Source organism: Haemorhous mexicanus, chromosome 1 (assembly GCF_027477595.1).
Source record: "Haemorhous mexicanus isolate bHaeMex1 chromosome 1, bHaeMex1.pri, whole genome shotgun sequence".
Lineage (NCBI taxonomy): Eukaryota > Metazoa > Chordata > Aves > Passeriformes > Fringillidae > Haemorhous > Haemorhous mexicanus.
This window is the reverse complement of record NC_082341.1, coordinates 32,832,105-32,855,555: the sequence shown is the minus strand read 5'-3', so window position 1 is coordinate 32,855,555 and position 23,451 is coordinate 32,832,105. Positions and strand designations below refer to the sequence as shown.

The following is a 23,451-nucleotide window of genomic DNA, read 5'->3' as shown; positions in this document are numbered from 1 at the left end:
ACATTTTTCAACAGCTGAGTAATTAATGAAATGAAGGAAAATATTCTGCTGAGCCTTTCCAAACATTCAGCTCTAGAGTAACACAGAGCATGAAAAAGACAAACTGAAATATTTTTTTTTCTTTTTAGAATATATTATACTTGTGAACTTTGGAAATCACAGATACAGCTGTATCACTTGCACATGGCACGTGCATTAAAGCTTAGTTCACTTTAATATGATGGCCAAGCCACCCACATTGAAAAAAATCAGTGGTTCAAAGTCATAATAAACCAATTACTGGCTCAACTGGTTATTAATAACACAATAGTGCATTTAATAGGTATTCAGAAAAGCTATTTATGTACTATCACTTGCCAAAAGACATGCTTCCAGCTTTTTTCACACTGCTTTTCCAAGAAAAGTAGGACCTCCAGCTAGTTTTGCTCTCACTGGTGAAAAAAACCAACAGAAAAAAACCTCTCTTTTCAAATACATCCATTTATTTTGCTGCCAATTCAAGCCAAACAAAAAGACATATTGAGAGAAAAGAAAAGGTCAGAAGAAGAAAGTAAAACAAATCAAAATCTATCACCAGGTCTGTCAAACACAGGAAGGCAAAAACATCCAGCAAGCAAACTTAACCAGAATCCAAACCCCACCAGTGGTGGTCAGCTCCAACTGTTTTGAAGGATGGTGTGAACATGCCACACAAGATCTTAACAAAGAATATTGGTATCTCCAAGAATAGGAATAAAAGAAAATTGTCACTTCATAGAAGTCTTGCTGCTGTGCTGCCTGCCTTACTTGAAATCCACTAGGCTCAGCCAGTTTGTCAAGAATTGAACCAACCTCCACATGACTTCATTAAATTCTTTCCAATCAAATTTTCTGTAACAAACTGTCTTGGTTGTGGCTGTATTCATTGCTTTATTCAGGAGAGGTAAAACTGCACATGACCTACATGTGTCCTGGATCCCAGCTCCCAGGTGTGCTCTAACATCCTTCCATCCCATTCAACAGTGAAACCCCTGCTGGCATCACCAGCTGCCTCATCCTAGGTGCTGCTCCCCAAGACCCTCTTGTTGTGATGTCAAATACTACCAGAATACAGACCAAAGCATAGTCACAGTGCACTGAATAAGAAGGTAAGCTTAGTTCAGAGTTCAGCCCTACAGTTTCCTATAAATGTTTTTCTTCCAAAGAGACAGACAATAATGTTTTGGAAGAGAGGGGCTGATCTCCAAATATTGTCTCCTGTGTTGGAATAATATTTCTTTAGGGTTCTATAAGCACAATATTTATTACATTTAGAAATCAATTTTCACTTAGGTATCCTTTCTCAAAATAATAATGTATCATTTTCCTATACCTTCTTCTTCCTCCCATTGGGAGCTTTTTCTCAGCAAAGCCTCCCAGTGAGACAATTCGTTCTCTTGATCATGGATTTCTGAAAGCTCTGGGGCTGAAATGTGTATGATGGTGACTCTTGCTTTGGAGAGATATCATCCTGGAAACTTCTGATTTCCTTTGTGGGTGATTTCCCCAGATCAATAAGTACTTGTGCCTTTGGTCACTGAGCTAAAATCCTCTTGGATTCTTCTGCCAAGGAATTGGGCCAGTTTGCCAGGGAACAGAGCTGGACAGACAGTGTGGGCTCCTCTGCATGCATTGGACTGTGTCCAGACAGCACTGTTCTTAGGGATGTCCTGACCCTTGGTCTGGGTCCTGCTCCTAAAAGGGAGGTGTCAGTGACTGCAAGCTTGAGGTCCCCGAGCCAGCCACATGGAAGTGCTGTGCAAGGAACTAATTTTCTGGAGCTGAAGGCAAGTTTTAGCATTTGAATGGTGGTTATGGACAAGTGCAGCTGCAGGGACATAGGACATATATGTTCAGAACCCTTTTGATATGGTAGGGTGGACTGTGGTGGATCAGTGGTCCTGGTGCTGGTGTGCTGGGTGAGACTGCAGATAGGTTTAAGTCTGTATGCATAACATGGATTTGAAGTAGAGTGCAGTCAGTCATGATCTGGTGCTACAGATGATGGCTGAATGCTAGGAGACTGATGAAATAAAATTGATGGCATAGATCCCTGCCTCAGTGGGCAGCTGCTGTCATGGAGTTGCAAAGAGAACCCATGAAATGTGGGATCTCCCTATATGTGCAACAGGCAGGGGCAAAAAATCTGCTAGTCACAGGCTCCATCTGTAATTCTGGCAGCCAGAAATAAACTTCTGAGACAGGCTAATAAAGCTGGAGAGAAAGGAAATTCCACTGGGGTCAGAACAATGTGAACTCAGAAGTGCATAGCATTGCAAGTTCTAGCAGAACCACAGCAGTTCTGCTAGAAGGAAAGTCTGATTTCTGTTCCTTGCCCACTTGCAGATTATGGGTCAACAACTCAGAACATTTTTCTCATTGCAAGCCAGTTGTACTTGAATGTGAGTCATCATTGTAAGATTCCCAGAGTGTTCATATAGCTACCGTAGCAGACCTACTCAATACTCTATAAACTGCCAGCATGATAGAATTAGTTCAGGTTTTTTCACTTGAATATGCTATATCAACTAATTTTCTTCAAAAACATATGGCTGAAACTCCCATTCATCCTGGACGAATAACATATTTCAAATATTTTCAAATTAGTTCCCTATTTTAATAAGGAAAAGCAAAATCTTTTGCATTTCACTAACATATGCCAGAGAAGAAGAAGACTTGTTTAAAATATCCTTTCTGTCAAAGCTTTGCCAAAGTCAGGATAGCAAACCTACCAGACAGATGAATATAAAATTGCTCCTTTCTCCTTGAGACTCTTCTTAGACTCTTCTTCCCATTATAAGGTCCATATCCAAAAGCTAGCAGATCATTAAGTGCAAAGCAACACAGAAGTCTTAAAAGTACAACTCAAAATGTGAGGATGTAAAACAAAGGCCTCTCAGCCTTTTTCACATGATGAGCCATTGTTTTTTTTCAAAAAGAATCTTGTCACAGTGTGTGGAAAGCAAGAGTGAATTCAGTGCTTCCCTTTGTGAACTTACCTAGCCATTATCACACACTGTGCTTGTCATGGAGCAAACAGGTTCCTGAGGGCTTCCCCAGGATTGTCCCAGAAGAAGCAGGCACAGATACAAGAGAGTGCTCTGCTGGCTCTTGGTGGATGGGAAAGGAAGCAGTAGTGCTTCTTTGTCAACTTTGTCTAAGAAGCTGATGGTGGCTTTTTGAGAAGGCTCTTTGTCACTGTGAAAAAAAGGTTAATCTGATCGAAAGTAAAAGTCCTGGTGCTTTTGTCTTGCACAAGAGAGCAGCTCAAAGCAGAGGCACCTTGTTTAAATGTAAATGCCTGCATGAAGTTCTGGAGAGCTCAGGGGTTTACACTGACCTAGAACAGCTCCTCTCTTCAAAAACAGGTTGAAATACAACCAGAGCTGATCAACCAGTGTTGAAATACAAATTTGTTCAAGTGAAAGGAGGACTGAAGCATTTCCCCTAAGCACAGATGTAGAGACAGAAACCATGGCAGTTAAAGAAAAAGGTATTTCCTATTAAAAGTATCATGGATTTAAAGTCCTTTTCAGAGTGGGGCTGGAGCTTCACAGTGAAACTGAATTCACCAAGTGACACTTTCTGTGCACTTGGTGCGAGTCCAAACTTTCTGCTCTTACCCAAAAGCTTATTTCCAGCTTCTGTTCATCAGTAACACAAAGCAAAAGTATCACACTTCTTTAAGCTGCTTCTTTTCATTTTGTTTTTATGTTTGTTTTATCCTGTAACCTGGTACAAATAACCAGTGGCAGTAGTAAAAGCAACCATTGTTTCCTGTAGACACTTGCCAGAATTAGGCAGAACTCATCTGTTTTTTCCTTAGTATTCAGATGCAGTAACAATTTCTCTGGTATTTGGTATTTCATCCTGCATCTTCCCCTAAAAGTTCAAATATGAAACATGATAACCTGCTACTGCACAACCTGCCCCAACACTATCAAGAAAATGAGGGACCTGAAGTCCTATCAAGAACATTCAATTTGCATGTAGCACTAACTCCATTTCAAATTCCCTGCTTGTCTGGCTGTCTCAAAAGACAGGTAAGAGCAGAACTTGTAAAGGAAAACTATTCCATTAGAAGCATTTGATACCAATTTACTGTTACTGAAAGCATTTTCTCGTGGTTATGTTTTTCTGGCAAGACAATTTTTTTTCTTTTTGCTTTAATGAACTAGAGTATCTTCTACTTTGTGCAATAGTCTGTCAGTCCCCCAGGAAATATGTTCATTACAGCTGAAAAGAGGACTGCTAGAATAAATCATACTGTGGTTTTAGCATTCAAAATCTCCTGAAATAATTTTCATAAATAATAAACTGAACACATATACTGCATTTATTTCTAATTTGAAAAAAATGAGCATATTTGACAAATCAATCACCAACATTTATCACTGTATCTATTCCTGTTTTAAACCTTTTTTTCCTAGATTACAGTTTGACCTAGAATTACTGAAATAAACTTTTAAATTAAAATTTGAAATTAAAGGAAGCTTGCATTTAGCTTTCGTAATCATCAGTATGTAATCAGGAAGTTTCAGGAATCAGTTTGTTTTGACTGCCTTTTACAGGCTCAATTCTACTAAGAGCTGGAGGGCAGGATATGGCAGAATTCTTGCAATTTTTAAAGGTCTGGAAAGCTGAACTTCCATGCTGCTTGGCACTCATGACATTTTTTTTTCATCTAAATTTGTATTTTTTCCATACATAATGGATTCTAGAGCGAGCTCCAAGTCCTCCAATGTTCTTTCACATGTGATTTTATCTCTACTGTTAGCAAAATCAGGTCCTAGATTCCATCTTTCTGGCAGGCTTCTGGTTTACTACAATTGATAAATTCTTTCATTATTTGTAATGTCACCTATCCAACATCTGAATTTCAGTCAGAATACTTTGATATTATTGAATTCTAACACTTGTCAAACTGTGTCTTGATGCTTCCCACTTACATATCTGCCCTGAAGCAAGTTTTTGTGGTATTCCTTGCATTGCAGGAATTCAGTGAATTTCCATCTGCACTCTTTTAACTATTAATAGGCTTGGAAGTTTACTGAATTATAGACCTGATTTAAATTTTAATGAATACCCAGGAAAGAATCATGTTAGCTAAACAGGACACTAAGAAAAAGGAAAAAATTAAGCCATGCAACAGCAAAGCACCTTTCAGATGACAACTATGTTAGACCCAATTTTGAAACACAAACATTAAATACACATAGCAAGGTTGCAACATTCTTTTCTCTGTGACCACAAAAATCTCTATTGTAACACAGGTCATAAGCTACATTTTTCTGCTACTGTGAACACACCACATGAACTCACCAATGCACACCTGAAAAGAAGATGGCTGCATGTTTTACAATATCATATGTTTTAAAATGTTACATTTTTTCCTAGTCACATAAATACAAATAAATAAATAAATAAGTAAATAAAACAGTTGTTCTCTGCATTTAAAAATAATTCATCCATTGATTTTATTACATTATTTTTCTTAGACTGGAGCATTTGCTACCAATATTTGCATAGCTAGACTGTGCCCCTGAATAACCAGAAGCATGCACATATATTTGAATAATGCTAGGTTATATATACATACAAAGAACATATCCTGTTATTTTACCCTATCACCAGATAGTCAGATTCAGGGTTGATATCCTAAGATTATGTGTATAGTTATTTATAGGTTTATTGGGAAGCAGTTAATAAAAACAAATCCAGACCATCCCACGCTAAAAAAAATTCAATTAATTCCATATCTCTATGTTGCTCAGTGACTATGTCACTTGGCATGTATTGTGGACTAGAGGAGATGTGGAGTGAAACAGTGGGTGCTGAGGATCTGAGATGCCCAAAAAATACATTTCAGATGCTCTTTACTTTGGATTAAGGGTCTGTTTGTGGCTGTGGTACCCTTCTACATTTCTGAAACACAGCTTTCAGATAATTACATCCATAAGGAACCCAGTCCATGTACTCCAAGACCAAGGTACTGCAAAACAGAGACAAGTGGGAGATTCATGTCAAAAGTAGAGTCATGAATTAAGATGCCAGTATGAAAAGAAACTCTCCTTCCAAGATCTGCTGCCATTAGCCAGAATAAGCTAAGTCAGTCATGAATACAGAGCCAAGCTGTCATTGTTTAAAAGACTTCAGGTAACCATCACTGTGCTGCTATCAAAAGACATTTTGGTTTCATTTTTTTTTTTTTTTTCCCCAGATATAAAGAGTTCAGGAAATTCCTTCATTGCTGCAAGCTTCCCTGATGAGCAGAAAGGAAGCACAGATGACTTGCTCTATGTGTACTGCCAGAAGACAACTGAGCAAGGGAAAAGGATCTCCATGTACATTTGTTAATGGATGTACACCTTATAGTAGTGGAAAAGACCCTCAGCCAATGTAGACTAGACATATACTTCTCACAGTCTAAATATTTAAGTGAAGTGCTTTCACCAAGAGAAGCACCAGGCAGCTAAACTGCTTGAACAGCAATTTAGACTGAGATGAACAAATATCTGCATGGGCACTTTAAGCTTTTTTTTTTTTCACAATGCCCTAAATGTTAATCTCAAAATATATTGGTACTCATAAATCTCTATGCAATATTTTGCTGAAACACTTGAAGTTCCAAATTTCCGTATTTATTTTTTGCCCATCATTTGATAACTATTTACTGTTGGCTGTTGTCCCAAACACCCTTCCTGAATTTAAAGATTTCACTTTTGGCCTAATTTACAGCATCCCCAAGTACCATAGGCATAAACACGAAAAGTCAGTGCTCAGCTTTTTCAGAAAGCTATGGTAAAAGAAGAGATATGTCTAGGAACAACTGCTGAGGAGCTGTTGGGAAATGCTTCTGGAATTAGGGCTCCTTTTCCTAGACTCTAACCACAGCCAATTTGTTCTTTAAAATATACTGAGGTTGGTGCCACTTCCACTGAAATCAGTTCCAAGACTTTTTCTTCATGACAGCATAAAAAAAAAAAAAGTCTGACTAACGGAAAGATAGATAAATGATAGTGCCAAATCTGTGTTGTTCAGACACTCATGTAGGATTCAGATCACCACTATGGCTTAGAGGAAAGCTTTGAAAGCAGAGCACACTGCTTAAGGCTGACTCAGAACTAAGTCCAAGGATAGCCTTTAGTCCTGTAGCCTTTCCTGAACAACAGGAATGGAAGATGCAGACTAGAATGTCAAAGAGTTAAAACATGACTCACAGTCTGGAAACCTGCCTTCCTGTCCCTGTTCTCCTCTTTCTTATCATGAGCTAACCTTTACGTAAAATGACCATAGAATATCTCAGTTTGGAAGGGACCCATATGGATCACCAAGACCAACTTCCTGCTCCTCACACAACTATCTAACACTAAACCATGACCAAGAGCACTGTCCAGATGCTCCTTGAACTCTGACAGACTTGGTGCCATGCTCACTCCCCTGGGCTGTCTGTTCCAGTGACTGGTCACCCACACAGTGGAGAACCTTCTCCAAATATCCATCCTGAACTTTCCCTGATTGACCTTCATGCCATTCTCTCACATCCTATAATTTCTGGTCACCAGAGAGAGGAGATCAGCATCTCTCCCTCCACTGCCTCCCTTGAGGAAGGTGTAGACTTTGTGGAGGCCACCCCTCAGCCTTCTCTTCTCCCAGCTGAACAAACCAAGTGACCTCAGCCGCTCCTTGTACATCTTGCCCTTGAGACCTTTCATCATCTTGGTCCCCTCCTCTGGACACAGCCTAACAGTTTGATGTGCTTCTTCCACTAAGGCACCCAAACCAGCTCAGAGTGCTCGAGGTGAGGCTGCACCAGTGCAGAGCAGAGCAGGACAGTCACTTCCCAGTCACTTCCCTCACTTGGCTCACTGCACTCTGCTGGATGCCCCCCAGGGTATAGCTGGCCCTTTTGGCTGCCAGGGAACACTGTTGACTCATCTTCAGCTTGCCATCACCCCAAACACCAGATCTCTTTCCCCAGGGCTGCTCTCCAGCCTCTCATCACCCAATCTGTACAAATAACCAGGGTTACCCCATCCCAAGGAGAGTCCAGCATTTGCATTTGTTAAATGATGCTGATGGGACTTCCATCCCAGAACCATGGCAAGGTGCTGTGATGCCACAGTGATAGGACAGGTGCAAGGATGCCTAATGAGCTTGAAACAAGAATTTTCATTGCTCTTGTGTTTGTCTTCTCTGAATATGCAATCCCTTGGATTATTTGTTGTGCAGGCACACTAGTGTAGAGCCCCCAACCAACACAAGTGAATTCCACTCTGGAGAAAAAAAGAGGTCCAGAAACAAACCATTCCTACTCCACAAGGTGGAAATTGCCTAAGTTGCATGTAGTCTATGCCTCTACATTCCTACACTCACACTGCAAGCCAGGACAGATTTTGGCCAACTCAGGCATAGCACCTGATGAATCATAGCAGCTACATGTCCCATCTCAGAAAACCAATGTGGCAGTCAGAAAGGGAGAAGAGTTTAGCAAGCTGCTTCATAAACCTCTGTTAATGACATTCATTTGCTGTTTTCTGGACAACTCTCACAGTAAAATGTTACTGCAGGAGAGTTGCTCAAAGCATACACAGGTACCCAAAATCCTGAAGGTGCTACTCAGGGGCCGAGTGTAGCCTTTCCTCCATATTATGTTTCTGTAAAACATGGAAAACTGGCAAGCAACAAAGCTACAATAACCCCAATAGCATCAGTTTCACTGATCTCAAAACATACCAGACATACAGCCTAGATACTAATTAAAAGCTTAATCTAGTGCAAATAATTACAGAGTAAAAAAGCTGAAGCGGGCAAGATTCAAATGGAATATTTTAGTGTTTGTGCCTCTGATAGTACTGGCACAAATTTCAGTGGAGAAAGTATAAGAAGCCTAAATATACTTATGCTTATAATAGAATTTGTAAATAAAACTTCAGGAAGTATCCACAGTGAGAATTAATTAAAATGTAAGGCTTTTTTTAATGCTAGGAAAATCTTACTGATTTTTATGGCTGATCTTTCCACCTGCATTTCCATCATTTTCACACTCTCATTTCCTCTCTGCTGTTGGTTTTGTTTTTTGGTGTGGAGCTGTTTTCAGACTCTTGTCAGTGAAAAGCACCATGCATTTTGGCTGGATTCTGTGAGCCCCTTGGCAGGAGATGAAAGTGATCCCCAGAGTGTAGAAATAACTCATTTTAGGGTAAAAAGTTTGAGCCTGTACCTATTTGAGACATTCCCACAGCTCCTGTTGAGTGTTAGGTGTGTGTGGTAAGGAGCTATAAGAGCCAGGTTTTCACAGGGGGAAATTCTCGGCATTCTCAGGAACTTTAAAGTCAGGCATGGGTGCTCAGCACTTCTCAAAATCCAGCCCTGCAAGATGTACATTTTGAAACACAGGATAATTTTCACACTGGCAGCATCTATGAGTTTTGATATTAGCAGTCCCCTGAGAAATCAAGACAAAAACATACCAATTTATTTGGATTTTTACAAGGAAATAGAGCATAAGCTTTATAAAGTTATGTGTTTCCTTTGCACAGAGGCTTCCCTGCTGAACAATACTATGATGTCACTGAGCTGGCCAAAAAAAAAAAAAGTAATGTGTGTATGAATGATGAACTTTAAGTTTAAATTCTCAGTTAACCAGATTGTGAAGTTAGAGAATACAGCAGCAAACTGAGTATTCATTCTACTCTGATGATATGAAGTGCAGCTATGATATGAACTCAAAGGGCCATGTTCTGTAAAAAGGAATTAGCTAGTAACAGAGGACAGCAAACACAGAAATTCAGAATACAGCATTGTGCCACTTCAGTTCAAGTAGCTCTTCAACAAAGATCTCTGAGTTTGCTTTATAGGTTGCCTATATTTATCAACTAGTAATACTCAAAAATATTAGCCTTTCTACTTGTTAGAAGCCAGATCAAACTGAAGTCACTGAAGTAATCATGACACCATGTGTATTTCAGTCCGTTTTTATCATACATATTTATACATATGTATTTTTGGAGGAGACTTGTCAGGGATTATTTTCCTCGTTGGTGCTGTTCAAGAGCTACTTGTGTCAATTTGGGTGCTGGAGGACTTTTGCAATCCAACATTTTGCCACTTGATGGCACCAGCAAAACACTTGATCAAACTACGGGGATTTTTAGATTAAGGCAGTTTGAAGCATAGATGTAAATTCTTCAAAAAGAGAAAATAAACAACTTCTTATATCCGCATTGATAAGTATATTAGAAAGCTGAGAATAATTCTGTGATGATTTCACAGTTAACTGTACAGGGCTGTGAGGTGCATTCCTCATGACAAGTGCTCACCAGAATGGGTCATCCAGGTACACAGGCTGAGGAAGAGATCACAGCACCTTTCTAGAGATTTTCTTCCTTAACAGGAAGCAGCCAGGGACGGCTGTGACTCTGTGCCCTTGTGTCAGCTATATAAGGAGGAAGGAGATTTTACAGGAGTAGGTCAAATTCTGCCCCCGTACACACTGAAAAGTACATAACCTTGGACTCTGAATATTTGATCAGCAGATCATTAAAATGCTTTCTCTGTTATTATGCACTTACATCTTAACTTGAAATATGCTGGGTCTCTAAAAATTTTTTCATTTGTCCTATTTTAAGCATTTTATTTCCCTATAATATTCTATTTTCTTGGTCTTCAAAAGACCTTTAAATTGAAGGAAAGAATATATCCTTTTAAACAAAAAGTGAAACACACACACACAAAAAGTCTTCAATGTTCATAGTCCAAGGTCTTTCAGAGCAAATATTCTTCCTGACATCGGGAACTATTAAATGGTGACAGCCACATGGAACCTTTCCTGAAAAATGTACTCTGAGTGGTGCTAAGCAGACCTACCTGGGAGCTATCAACACTCAGTTTATTTACCTTATAACCTGTGAGGGCTCCTTTGAGCCATTACTGTCTTTTGCGGGAAATTAATTACAAGGTATTTGCAATAACTCTTTACACTTTCATGGACCAACAATGCCCTTGCCTTAAAGATGAACACTATCTATCCTTGAGCAGTTCTGCACACTGGAATCTGCACTGGCTGCAGATGTGTTTTGCTGAGTGCACTGGCAGTGGGTCACACACATATGCCCTCCCAGTCAAAGGTACTGGAGAAAAGTAGTTGCCTCCTCACTTCGATAGGTGTAATGGGTCCTCAAGTTCACATCACACAAGGCCACAAAAATTGGGAAAGGTGTTGAAAAACACCTTTCAGCCACTGCCAAGAACCTTAGTTATACACACACACATCAGGCTAGAGCATTGGCACCTGTCCTCCTACGGACAAGCCACACCAACAAGGTTTACAGTAAGTTTAGTGACAGCATACAATGAATGAAAATAGTTTCATTAAGTTTTTTGGGGTTGGTGGTTTTTTTGGTGGGTTTTTGATTCGGTTTTTGTGGGGTTTTTTTGGTTTTTTTTTTTTGCCTTGTGGATTTTAATACGGTTGTGCTGTTTATCATGCCACAAAGTACTTATATTACTCTGGCTGTCTCCCAGCTCCTTGACCCATTCTGGTTCCCAGACCTGCAGATTCCTGACCAAGCAGGATTTAAGGTTAGGCAAGATAAGTGATTGCCTCCCTTTGCAAGAACAAAAGGCTGTAGAGAAAGTAAATTTATACATTTGAAACAATTTATTCTCTAATTGTAATTTCCTTTCTGTTAAAATTGGCAGGAGTGATACATCTGATTCTCTTAATAATTTACAGAATTCATGGGAAAGTAACAGGAAAGAGAAGCAAAATGTTCTCTGGCCTGATCTAGAAAAGAAAGTGAAGGTCATGAGGCTGCCCATGCTGCATCCCTTCCAGGCCAAAACCACACTTGAGAAAAGAAACAGATCTTTAGAGGCCCCTAGCATGTGTCAGAGAGTAGGAAAGTGGCACTAAGTGGGAGACCCTCATGAAGGTCACACAGGTTTCAATGCATCTCTTGTTACTATCACTGAACAAGTGTATCTCTCCACTTGATGCTATGCCATCATGAGGGAAGCTGCAAAACTACTGCACAGAAGCCAGAGTGTGCATAAGGACATTCTCTCTCATGTGAAACTTGATTTATGCCTATTTTATCAAAAAGTATTTGAAGAGTGCCCAAGTGCACTCATTGCTAGGGAAATGGGCGTTCATCTGCACAACTCCCTGGATTTTTTCTGGACCTTTCCAAACTGGAAACATAAATCCTGCCACCATGAGCCTTGACTTCTTTTTAGTAGACAAACTCCATATGTTCTATGGTCTGATCATAAAGGGGCAGATGATATAATACTGACCAACTGTTTCTTGTGTGATACTGGCAGACTCCAGCAAAAGTCTAATAGAACTCCAGTGAAAACAGTGCCAAATTTTTAAAAATTGCTAATATCTTACTTCCTTTCCAGAAAAAGCTCAACTTTCTTCTTTCTCTTCTGCCTTCTTTTCTGAGTGGCTTCAGGCTTGATTAAACAGTATGAGTTTTAAAAATATAACAAATATTCTATAAACCATCTACTCTTAAAATTGCAAAACTTTGCTGGCTGTTACAACCTGAGCTCAGAAACCTTCTCTAAATCATGGCAGTCATGCAAATGCACATTCATCCTTATTTTATTTTTGTCTTAAGTTTAGATGTTAAAATGAAAAGTGATATACAATGGTAGTTAAGTAGTTCTGCCATGCCAGAGCTCAAAGCAGATTGTCTGTCCTTATTTATGTGTATGTGTATCAGCAGTATGTCCAATTACTGCAGTGAAAAATGTAGCAAGTCACACTGTAACAAAACAAAACGGAAATTGAAAACACTTCTTAGTATTTCTTTTCAATTCACATTCTGTTACAATAATGCAGCTGTAACAGAATGTGAATTGAACAGAAATACTAAGAAGTATTCTACATATCTACAGCACTGATAGATATACACCAGTTCTAATGGGGGAAATAAATGGAAAATCAACTAGAATTATCTATGGAATAAACTTTCAGAGATTGTTGGTCTGCATGGCATTTCTATAAAGTATGGCATTTCTAAAGGTTTTGAAGACAGATGATGAAGACAGATGTGAACTTTGAATCAGAGTCCCAGTTTATTATAAATGCAACACTATACAAATGGTTGCCAGAATTCAACACTTTAAGTCCTGTTATCTCTGTAGCATCACACATTAAAAGTAGATCTTTTGTTCAGCTCAGCTGAAGCATGAGTTATGCTGGCACAGCAATTTGTGAGATATCACACCTCATGTTGATTGCAGTGAGTCCCATAGCATCACAGCACAGATTTCACAATGAAGTGCATGACTTCTGTATCTCATATCAGAATGTGTGAATAAAATTGATCTGGCAGTTGAAGTTTATCTTTAAAACACCATGTTAGTATGGAAAGAAATAAGCACATGACTGTAGTTAAACTCTTTTTTGTGAAGGGACTTATTTCCTCTTTGTAACTCTGCAACACCTGTCTTTATAGAGACCAATTCAATGATGGAGTGGCCCAGCTGCACCTTGAGTCACAGATGACTTGGAAAGAGCTTGGGTGCAGCTCCCATGCCACAGCTATGTCATTAACCAGGCTACTGAACAAGCCACAGCTATGTCATTAACCAGGCTACTGAACAAACCCCAGCCATGGGAGGAATAGAGCTTCTGCAGGAACTGCTAAGGCTGAAATGATGGAATCCCTGCAGGGATTCCCAAGTGTTCTATGACCTCAAGTTGAGGAAGGGGAGGAGCCCTGAAGTTACCATCATCTCCTGCTTGGAAATGAATCTGGGACATCACTCTTCTCATTGAGGAAAACAAAGGGTTTTAGCAGTATGCAGATTCTGGTATACAGCTTTTGAAGAAACATTGTGTAACAATGTACAAATAATAAAGCTTAAAAAAGGGCTCTCATCTGACAACATCTCCTACCCATTTACAATAAAGACCCTTTGAAGCAAGGCCTGGTAGATAAGCCTTTCTTATGACAAACACAAAATTTTGGAGCTCTAGGTGAACTACTTAGATTAGCCCAGTAATACTTCAGGCATTTGTTTTATTTTTTATTATACCAAAAAGGACCATTAAGCAAATAATTACTTTTTCAACCTTAGATATTTTTCTGACTTGGTAAAATTGCCAGGAGACTCTTAGCTAGACTTAGTGATTAAATTCTTGCCCTTTAAAGTCAGTGTTTTATTTTACTTGCCTTGAAATAAATAAGTCTCCAAGGTAAAATATAAATAATGTTTTAGCATGGTATGAAGAGGTAATTTCTCTGCAAGCAGAAACAGGGTATGTTTTTTGTTTTGCATTACTGATAAAAGGAATTTTTAAAAATTTATTTTTTGTACTAATAGCACATACCATTGTTAACTAATATAGAGCTTATTACACAAAAGTCTAAGGAGATAGATTTTCTTTTCCTTCACTCTGTTTTAAAAAGACATTCCACACATCACATGTTCCTGATGTCTTTTCATTCTTTGGCACCTGGCAACACAAGACATTCCTCATGTAATGAGTGGTAACAGTAAGAACACTGCCTGCACTGCTTACACATTGATTTGTCCCTAATGTATATTGACTGCACTGATTCAGATAAAGGGTGGGAGATGCAAATGAGAGTGGGTCACTTCAGCTAAGCTATTACATTTCTTCCCTAACACAGGCTTCCCAAACCACCACACACAAGGCCTAGGTACATTTCACCTGTATCTTACCTTCCCTTAATGAAATAAAAGGGCAAGTTGTTCTTCTCACAGTCATAATTGCACAGTGCAGGTTCCTTGGTAATAGGCAGCAGCAACACTATGAGGCACAAAAACCTCTCTATTGAACAAAGCATGCAAAGATTAGGTTTAGAAGATTAGCAGTGTTTACTTAGCACACACACTCTTCTAACAAATAATAATCTTGCTGACTTGCCTATGGGCTAATTGGGTTTTCTTGGCTATGCTGTTGATGGCCTCTTTACCTAATGTGAATTAAAGTGTCTGAGAGCAACTATAAAGCACAACTTCTCTCTCATAAAGCAGATTTATAAGAGAGAAGCCTCAGAAAAGTCCAGCTTGGTAAGACCTTGTTATGTCATGACACACAGCTCCAGGAACCAAATTAATCTGGCTCCTGTACAAGACCATGACTTTGCTTTACACAGCAGCTGGGGGGAAGTGTTTGCTCTCAACAAATTGCTGTATGCAGTGGTGCTAAAGTTAAATGAATCCAAACAGGAATTCATTTAACAGGCTAGTCTTTCTTACTGGAATAAACTGCCATGTTAGTTTTCCTCAGATTTCATGATACTCCTGATTTTATTAAGTCTTAAATTACTCTATCATTAAAAATTTATAGCTGAAAGGAACAGCCACTGGAACACGGGCACTCCATGAAATGCCAGCTCTCAGTATCCCATAAAATCTCCAGTTTAGCTTTATCTTCCTTTCTCACAGAAATAAATGTCATCTTAGAGACAAATTTTGATTACACAAGCAGAAACTCAGTTACTATTAATTGGAGCTGTGCAAGAATCTTAAATTCCCTTAAGCCACATAAAAGTAAATGAGAATCAGTACGATTGATCATGTAAAAAAGCTGCAAGGGCAGCATCATTGGGAATTCTTGCTTGCAGGGTGCAAGAAAAAGGGGATTAAAAAACTAAGATACCACCTTTTTGATTCTCACATCTCTCCCCGTTCTTGCAAAGCATTATATTTAATCCAAAGCTCAGTGACATGTGAAATAAGGAAATTTTCTTTCTTTCTGTCCTTCTTCCTGACAACTCAAACCAACCCAAGATCATTGTGCCTGCCATTTTCCCCCTCTTGCCCCTACCCTACACACATTTCTAGGTATACCATGTTCCCAAACTTCAGCTCACTTGAGGGTTGAGACACTGGGATCAATTCAAGCAGTCATCAACCTTTCCATCCCAGTATCTCTAGCAAGACTTTTGACATGGTTGTTCTGAGGAAAACCAGAGGTAAGAGAGAATTCCACTGGTTTACCCTTTATTCTTGAAACTAAAAAACCAGGATGGCAGCTGAGACTCTTCTGCTGAAGTTTAACAGAATCTGACTACATCAGTGGTCAAGGTAAGCACCATTGCTTGAAATAAAGCTCTATGTGCTGATAGTTGCAGTCTCATGCAGGATGTCTCAGCACTGAGAATAAAAGCAATTTGTGGCCCCCTTGTAGCCTCAGAAGCCAACAGAGCTATTAGCACAGCTGCCATTCCCCACAAAAGCTTGATGGATTACTCAGTGGGTCTGATATCTTCTGCCAGACAACTAATCCTCCACAGTTCAAAATAGGGAAGGAAAAATGAAAACAAAAAAAATCAGTGGGACCCAAAAGTAGCATTTTTTGAGCCAGTCGTGCCTGCCACCTGCATTGGGGTCAGGAGAAACACCCATGGAATAAGAGCTGAATGATTTAAACCATTTTATCACTACACAAATAGTAGAACAAGATCAAGAGACAAAAAACAATTCTTCCTATCCCTTATGAAGCCTAAGTTGAAACCCTAGACATTCACTATTTGCAGAACACCTCTGTAAGCCATCATGAGGTGCTTCTTTTTAACCCCAGCAGCATCTTACCCTGAGAGTGTTTTACATGAAATATTGGAGGAAAAGTGCATGAAAATATTGTTCTTTACTGACAGGCACTTTGTTCCAGAAGACTTCAAAGGTCACTTTTGTGAACTGATGAGGAGCACTTGGCAGCTCCTGACTGCACAGGGTTAGGGTAATTTGGGACAGGAAAAAGCCAGCACCTCTGTGTGCCATGGCAGTCCTTGTCAGGAAGGGTTTGGCAGTAACTGTTTGAAACAGAAAAAGCACATGATGGTGTGGATAAGAAGCTTTTCAGGAAAGTAAAAGCTGATAATGTTAAGTGGGAGGTCAATTTGCATTAATTAGCTGCCATTCCCAGTCATCAGTACAATGCTGTACTGTTATTTATATAATTAGATACATGAGTGATTTTTAGTGAAGTATTTGTGCATCCAAAACCAAAAACCTTCCACAGAATATGTAATGCTAGGAGTAGTCATTTTTAGTCAGTTTTCACTGATCACTGGTCAATTTAAGAAACACTAATCATGTGTGGAGGTGGATTTACAAAGCCTATTTTTGCACAACAGGAGGATCATCAGAGACCAAAATCTATTTCCAGCAACGTTTAACAGGTTCAGAATTATCAGCTAAGAGGACAGTTACCATGGGCCCTTAGGAAATACTTTAATTTCATTTGCTGTTTCCTCCATATGTTTTGACTTTCTCAGAGACTGGGACACTCCAGTTCTCATGGCTGAAGGAGAAATCCATGGTTAAATACAGATAATCCAGACAACAGCCCGGTGACTTTTACCAACAGAAAGTTGTTCTTAAAAGCTTTGTGTCTTTTCCACATCTCTCCTTTACAAAAATCATAATATCTATTATGTAATTAATGCTGGCAGCATCACTGTAAGGTAAATAAGGAAAAAGAGGCAGAAAGACAGGAGAGAGAAAAAGTGGTGACAGAAACAGGGTTGGAACTAATTCCACTGCAGTTTCATTTTTAAAGACATCTAGAAAAACTTAGTTATTCCTGATGGTGACATTAGGGGTTCAGAACGAGCTTCACAATTCATTAAGCTTTAGAGTCTGCTGTTCCTGTTTGCAAAAACTGGGCACAGAAAATGAAATAAGAACCTTCCCTGCTGGTGTGTGAATCAACCCAGAGCTCCTGCAATTGGCAATGGGAAGACAGCCTTCTGCAAAGGCAGCTTTTTTCTGGTATAAGATCGAGCTCTCAGCTGCTTGTCACCACCTCTTTGCCTGAGACAGTTAGATTTTCAGATCTACTGGTGCAGATGACCACGCAGAGTACCTCCACTAAGACTTCATCAGACATCACTGGGTTAACTGATGCTGATAAAATAGCTGATCTGGTTTAATCCTGCTGATTTTGTACCAAAAGAGTGAAGATAAGTTCTGTTTGCATATCCATCAGACCAGTCTCCAAAGGCAAAAGAGACAGTAGCAACAGCTCACAGAAAGCACCTCTCCCACCATCACAGCTGTCTTGATAGTGAGCATTCATCTACAGCAAAAAATGCAGATCCATCTGTCATTCTGATCCATGCACACACTGCCTACAGATGTGGCAATGGAAACAATAACAGGCAGTTTATTTTAAGGCAGTTTATAAGCGTGACTACTACAAAAGAAAGCTTGCAAAGCTTTCCCTGCCCACCATATGTGACTACCTTGATCAAAGTTATTTGACCCAAGTTCAGCATAACTACATACCTGTTGAAACTTCCACTTGAGTACTAATACAGCAGCAAATATATTTTCCCACCAGATTTTAATTTTATTAGTATTTGCTGAACAGATAACTGAGGGAGAGGAGGGTAACCACATGTTATTTCAAGTCTTTAAAATAGTCTTCCCCATTCAGCACACATATTTGTTTTATACCTTACCTGTTTCTTATCCTTTCTTATCCAACAAGCTTTCCAAGTTTGTTGAAGAAAATGGTCATATGTATTTTTCAAATCCACCAAAGACAGTGGCACCCAACCCTATTTTAAAGAGCTCAAATATAACTTTTCTCCAAGAATAACCAATATGCTACAAAACACTGAAAGGGCTCTAGAGATCGCAACAGTCAGGTCTTCACAGGTAAGCAATTTTTATTAAATTAATTTAGTTGGGATAGCAATGTGAGACCACAGATTGTTAGCCCCTAAATTACTCAAAGACACTGATTTTTTGTCATTTAGTAACAAAGGACACATAAACTGTAAATCATCTGAGGCTTTTCAGGGGGGATTGTAGATTAGTCCTGATTTTCCTAACCCATAAAAATGTGTGACAATAAAACATGTCTCTATTTAGGAAGAGTTCCAATGTATTGCCTTACATAAAAGCAGTTTGCAGATTGACTGGACAACTAGGTGGAGACACAGAACTAATAAATACTGGATTTACTAAGAATCTCAAGCTTCCACCACAAGTAATACTGCCAAGAGTATTATCAGAATCAGCTGGCAGAATTAAGCCTTCTCTTTGACAATACTTAAGCACAGGGCAAAGCTCACTCTAAAGCAGAGGCAAAAGCTCAGAATACTAAATCAGTCCTGACACAGCAGGTTGACAGAATGGATTAATGGCTTCTTTGGGGTTTGCAGAAGGGGAAGTTACTGTGATTATCTGCTTACTTTTTATCTTACCATTTTAAGTGGCACCAACACACAACAGAAATTCAAAAGACCTTTAGCCTTGAGCAGTATGTGTAACAGTGTCCATAAAATGAGTTGGCAGATGTCATCTGAATGGGGACAACCAAGACAGTCTGACTGAACTCACCAATTTACTGTCCTTATTGCACTATGGGTTTGATAAGTGACTTATTACCATTGCAGACTACTGCTTCCTTACTAACCACACCAGTTTAAGTTTGGCACAGTTTCTATGACTTATACTCCTCCATCTGCATGAGTGATTTGCCTTTCTTCCTCCAGGGTGCATCAATAACTCTAGCAAATTCTGTTTTAATGCCAAGATTTACTCTTAAGGATGTATAAAACTATATTGAAAAACTCTGTGTTTGTTGTCTTCAACACTTTTTATATTCTCTGTGACCTGTATAAAAGTGAAAAGGTATTATCTGCATTAAATGCTACTCATGCAAGCAGAGCATAATGTGGTATATAAGCAGAGCAAATCAAGTTGAGAGTTGTGTTTTGCTAATGCATCATTACTTGTGATGGCTTTATATACACAGCTCTGATTGATGGCAACTCCAAGCAATTGTAACTGACTAAGCAATTCTGCAGGTGAAACAGAAGGAACACATTCCTGCTCTGCTGGCTTTATAGCACGTTGTCCTAGGGTGACTAAACCAGAACACATTTCCAGATTCAAACTGCATGGACTTACATGAAGCAGGGCAATTAAGTAAGAGGCTGTCATTTTCTTAGTTGTAGTCCCAAATGGCCCTGGATAAGAAGTCACCAAACTGTCCTGCTTTTCTTCTATTGGATTAAAACAAATCCAAGTAAGGAAATCCCTTCTCATTTACATTTTACATTTTCTGATATATTTACAAATTTCTGATAATTCAGTCTCTGTATCTGAAATGGAAAAGCTGTCTACTGTGTAATGAAGAAAAAAAAATTGTTTGCTTTATGATAATGAACACTTCAAAGAACACTTTCAACAGTTTGTCTCTGGAAATGAAAATCTAGACCAGCGCCTTACCTAATTAAAAACTGAGCAGTTTTATTGCCCTCTGGCTTCCAAAGTGTTATTGACAGAGGCCAGTGGTGATTCATCCTGGGCCATGGTGATTCATCTGAACAACACTCGTCCACTTAAAGCATACATATGTTGACTATCAAACACTGAGATTGTTCAGCACAGTAACTGCTGAAGTTCATTCTTTGGCTATGGGACTCAAATGTACTTTATGTTTGAACAGCTCCTTTGGCTCTGCACCAGCATCTAAAGCCTCAACAATGTAAAAGATGGATAAAGGTTAACAGTATGTGAGCAGTGGATCAAACTGTGGTTGAGAAAGCTAAAAAGACACATGCAAGTGAGCATCCTAAAAACCACCTGCAACTGTTCCTAAAAGAAGTTAAAAACACACTAATTCAAGTCACCATTTACACTATCACTCTTATGAGAAGACAGATGCTTATACATGAAAGAAAAAAGCACAAGACATCTATACCCATTTATATCTTATGCACCAGAATGGAACAGAATATTTAATTCTCCAAAGCATAAAGAGTGAGTCTGAGCTCCTTATATGATGGGACAGTAGTGAAAGCCTGGGCTGTTTCTCTTAACTGAGTGACCTCTAACTGTGCCTTTTCAGGGAGTCAGGGTCAATGGTCTGCTAAAATAAGCAGTCCCTGCTAAGAGACATAGATGGCAGCATAAATCCTGCTACTTTCTTCATACAGAAACATTTCTGCTGCTCTGTCACAAGTGACACCTCCTAAAGGGTGCACTGCATGCTTACTTCAAGGTGACCATCCCCATGAATCAATTCTGCAAAAACAGTACTCCTTCAGGTGCCTTCCCCTGTACTCAGCCTTCCCACTGCTGTCACCAGTTACTAAGGCACAATGCTGAGTGAGATAAAAAGAGCAGCCAGCCTAGGTCAGCAGTGCAAAGTGACAGAAAGCACGGACCAGAAATGGAATGTCAGCCAAGAGCAGGACACTCTGTCTCAGACATGCTACCAGAAAGTTCCTTATCTTGATTCAAGCCCCACAATAAACAACCTTCTGAAAATCACTGACGTGTTGAAAAAAGAAGCATTGTAGAGGTGGCAGCTTTCAGGAAGGCCCAAATTTGAACCCCTTCCAAAATCTGCATGTTCACTTTCCTATAAAGACTTCAAGTCCAGCTATTTGGATCAACACACAACATTGAAAAACCCAGTCAGCCTAAGTAAGCCAAGCTTACCGCTGGATGTAAACCATGAAGAAAGTGGAATTTTGTTGCACAGACTTTGCCATCAAGAAACATGTCTGCCTGCATGGAGACCAGAGGATGGGCCAAGAGAGATAACACTGCCTGAATGGATCGCCAGCGGTGAAGTTCCTCAGCTCCAGACAGGGCAGATGGAGCTTCAACATTCCTTCTCTATGACAGCAGCACAAAAACATGTACATGATTCTGTAAAAGGAGGGAGGAAAAAATCCTCACAGATAACACTACTGAAAGAGACACAAGAACTATTGTTTCAATATTTTTTTTAAATTTTTTTAACTGACACATTTTTTAAAAAATGGAGTAACAAATAAAAAGAACTCCAACACAAATTGTCTGGCCTTTCCCAGGGAACCATAATAAATTCAAACAGTAAAGAGAAGTTCCATTCGAGTAGCCCTGGACACGTGCAGACTATTTGAGAACACTAGAAGAGCTTGAGCTAGAGGCTGTGAAAACATGACTATTCTAGAGAAACACAGTAGTGGGATAAATACTGGTTTGGAAAGAGTTGGTTCATTAAAGGTCAAATGGAGTAGTAAATGAGCATTACAGTCTGACTGGGAATAAACTTAGGGTGGGCATGACAAGACAATTTTTAATGTTCACAGCAAGGAGCTTCAGGAATAGCTGAGGATCAGAAGAGGCTGAAAGAAGAGGATCAGAATAGAGGCTGCTTCCATTTATGAAAGGAGCCATGACACAGTGCCAACAACAGCTGGGGACCAGTGTTACTGCCCCAATAAGGCTCTTTGCAGGCCCTCCCAAAAACCAAACTCCCATGTTAAAAGGATCCTCTGCTACTCTGCAGGGGGTCAAATGCCAACAAAGACAACACTGCTGCACACACATGGGGACAAACATGATTCTTATGGGCCATGGTGTCTCTGTGCACAGCACATTGCCAAAGTCTCCAGGCTCTAAGGCTGACTGGCCTCTCCAAACACACATTCCTATGTCAGACTATTGTGGCTTCTGTTTCAGACTCTTCTCTCTCTCCTTTTTCACTCATTGTGTGAGACAGGAATATTTCAGAGAACTAGAAAGGCCACAGAGACTGTATTTAAACTGAAGGGAAGTCTGGTAGGGGAGAATGAGATTTAATTGTCCCTCCAGGGATTTGAAGAACCTTTAGGATGAAGCAGGAAAGCTACCAAAAACATGTAATCTGTTGTTAGGAGTCAGGCCTAAATGGCTGAAAGTGATAAATATAGTAGCCAGAGATTAATAAGGAGCATTAACTTGGGGGTTATAAAAAAAATTAATACCAAGAGATAAGGAAAGAACAGCCCTGCTGCCATGTTGTGGTCACAGAGCTGTTCTAGATTCCTGAGGAGTGTGAACAAAAATCAACTAAACAAAACAGTCCCCAAATACAATATATTTAAATATCTTGAGCATTTTTTGTAAAGATTTTTGAAAATAAGGAAGCTGCAAAGGAAACTTTTGTGGAAAGCTATCTCATAACAGAATGAAAAGAATACACTTAAATTGCTATTTTCTGTGTGCTGACAGATTTATGATGCTGCTACACAGATTTCAGGAACATAATATTGGAGCAGCTTTTTCAGGAACAGCTCATATTGGTTCAATGCATATCTTAAGAAGCTACAGCCAAGTGGGGATTAGAGAAGCAGAAACAGCACACAGACATTCATTAGGGGGTTTTTAAACTCTTAAATAAATGAGGAATTATTCAGTTGTTTCCTAGAGAGAACCTGAAGAGGGAGCAAAATACCACTGTGCTTTTCATTGAGAATTTTTTCAATGCATTCTTCTAAGCTGTCCCATCAAGGAATCAGATATATTTCCTTCTCCCTTCAAGCAAATCACCAGAGTTCAGGAGACTGGCAGGATCATACCCTGAATACAAGGCTCAAACAGAACCTTGCTTCCAGCAGTCCTTATCCACTAAACTTTCCCTTACAAAAAAGAGATACTAGCAAAGAA

At 39.4% G+C, this 23,451-nt stretch overlaps 1 protein-coding gene across 1 annotated transcript; it reads left to right on the top strand.

Annotated features, from left to right (window-relative positions):
- The first annotated feature begins 3,914 nt into the window (after window positions 1-3,914).
- On the top strand, window positions 3,915-22,190 carry SPMIP4 (sperm microtubule inner protein 4). The gene is given in 13 exon segments (XM_059838267.1): window positions 3,915-4,061; window positions 5,955-6,007; window positions 6,239-6,353; window positions 6,356-6,417; window positions 9,561-9,641; window positions 15,799-15,983; window positions 16,199-16,263; window positions 18,506-18,581; window positions 18,584-18,665; window positions 20,967-21,077; window positions 21,275-21,698; window positions 21,701-21,751; window positions 22,113-22,190. Coding segments are annotated over 13 exon segments (1,530 nt in total).
- Window positions 22,191-23,451: the final 1,261 nt, after the last annotated feature.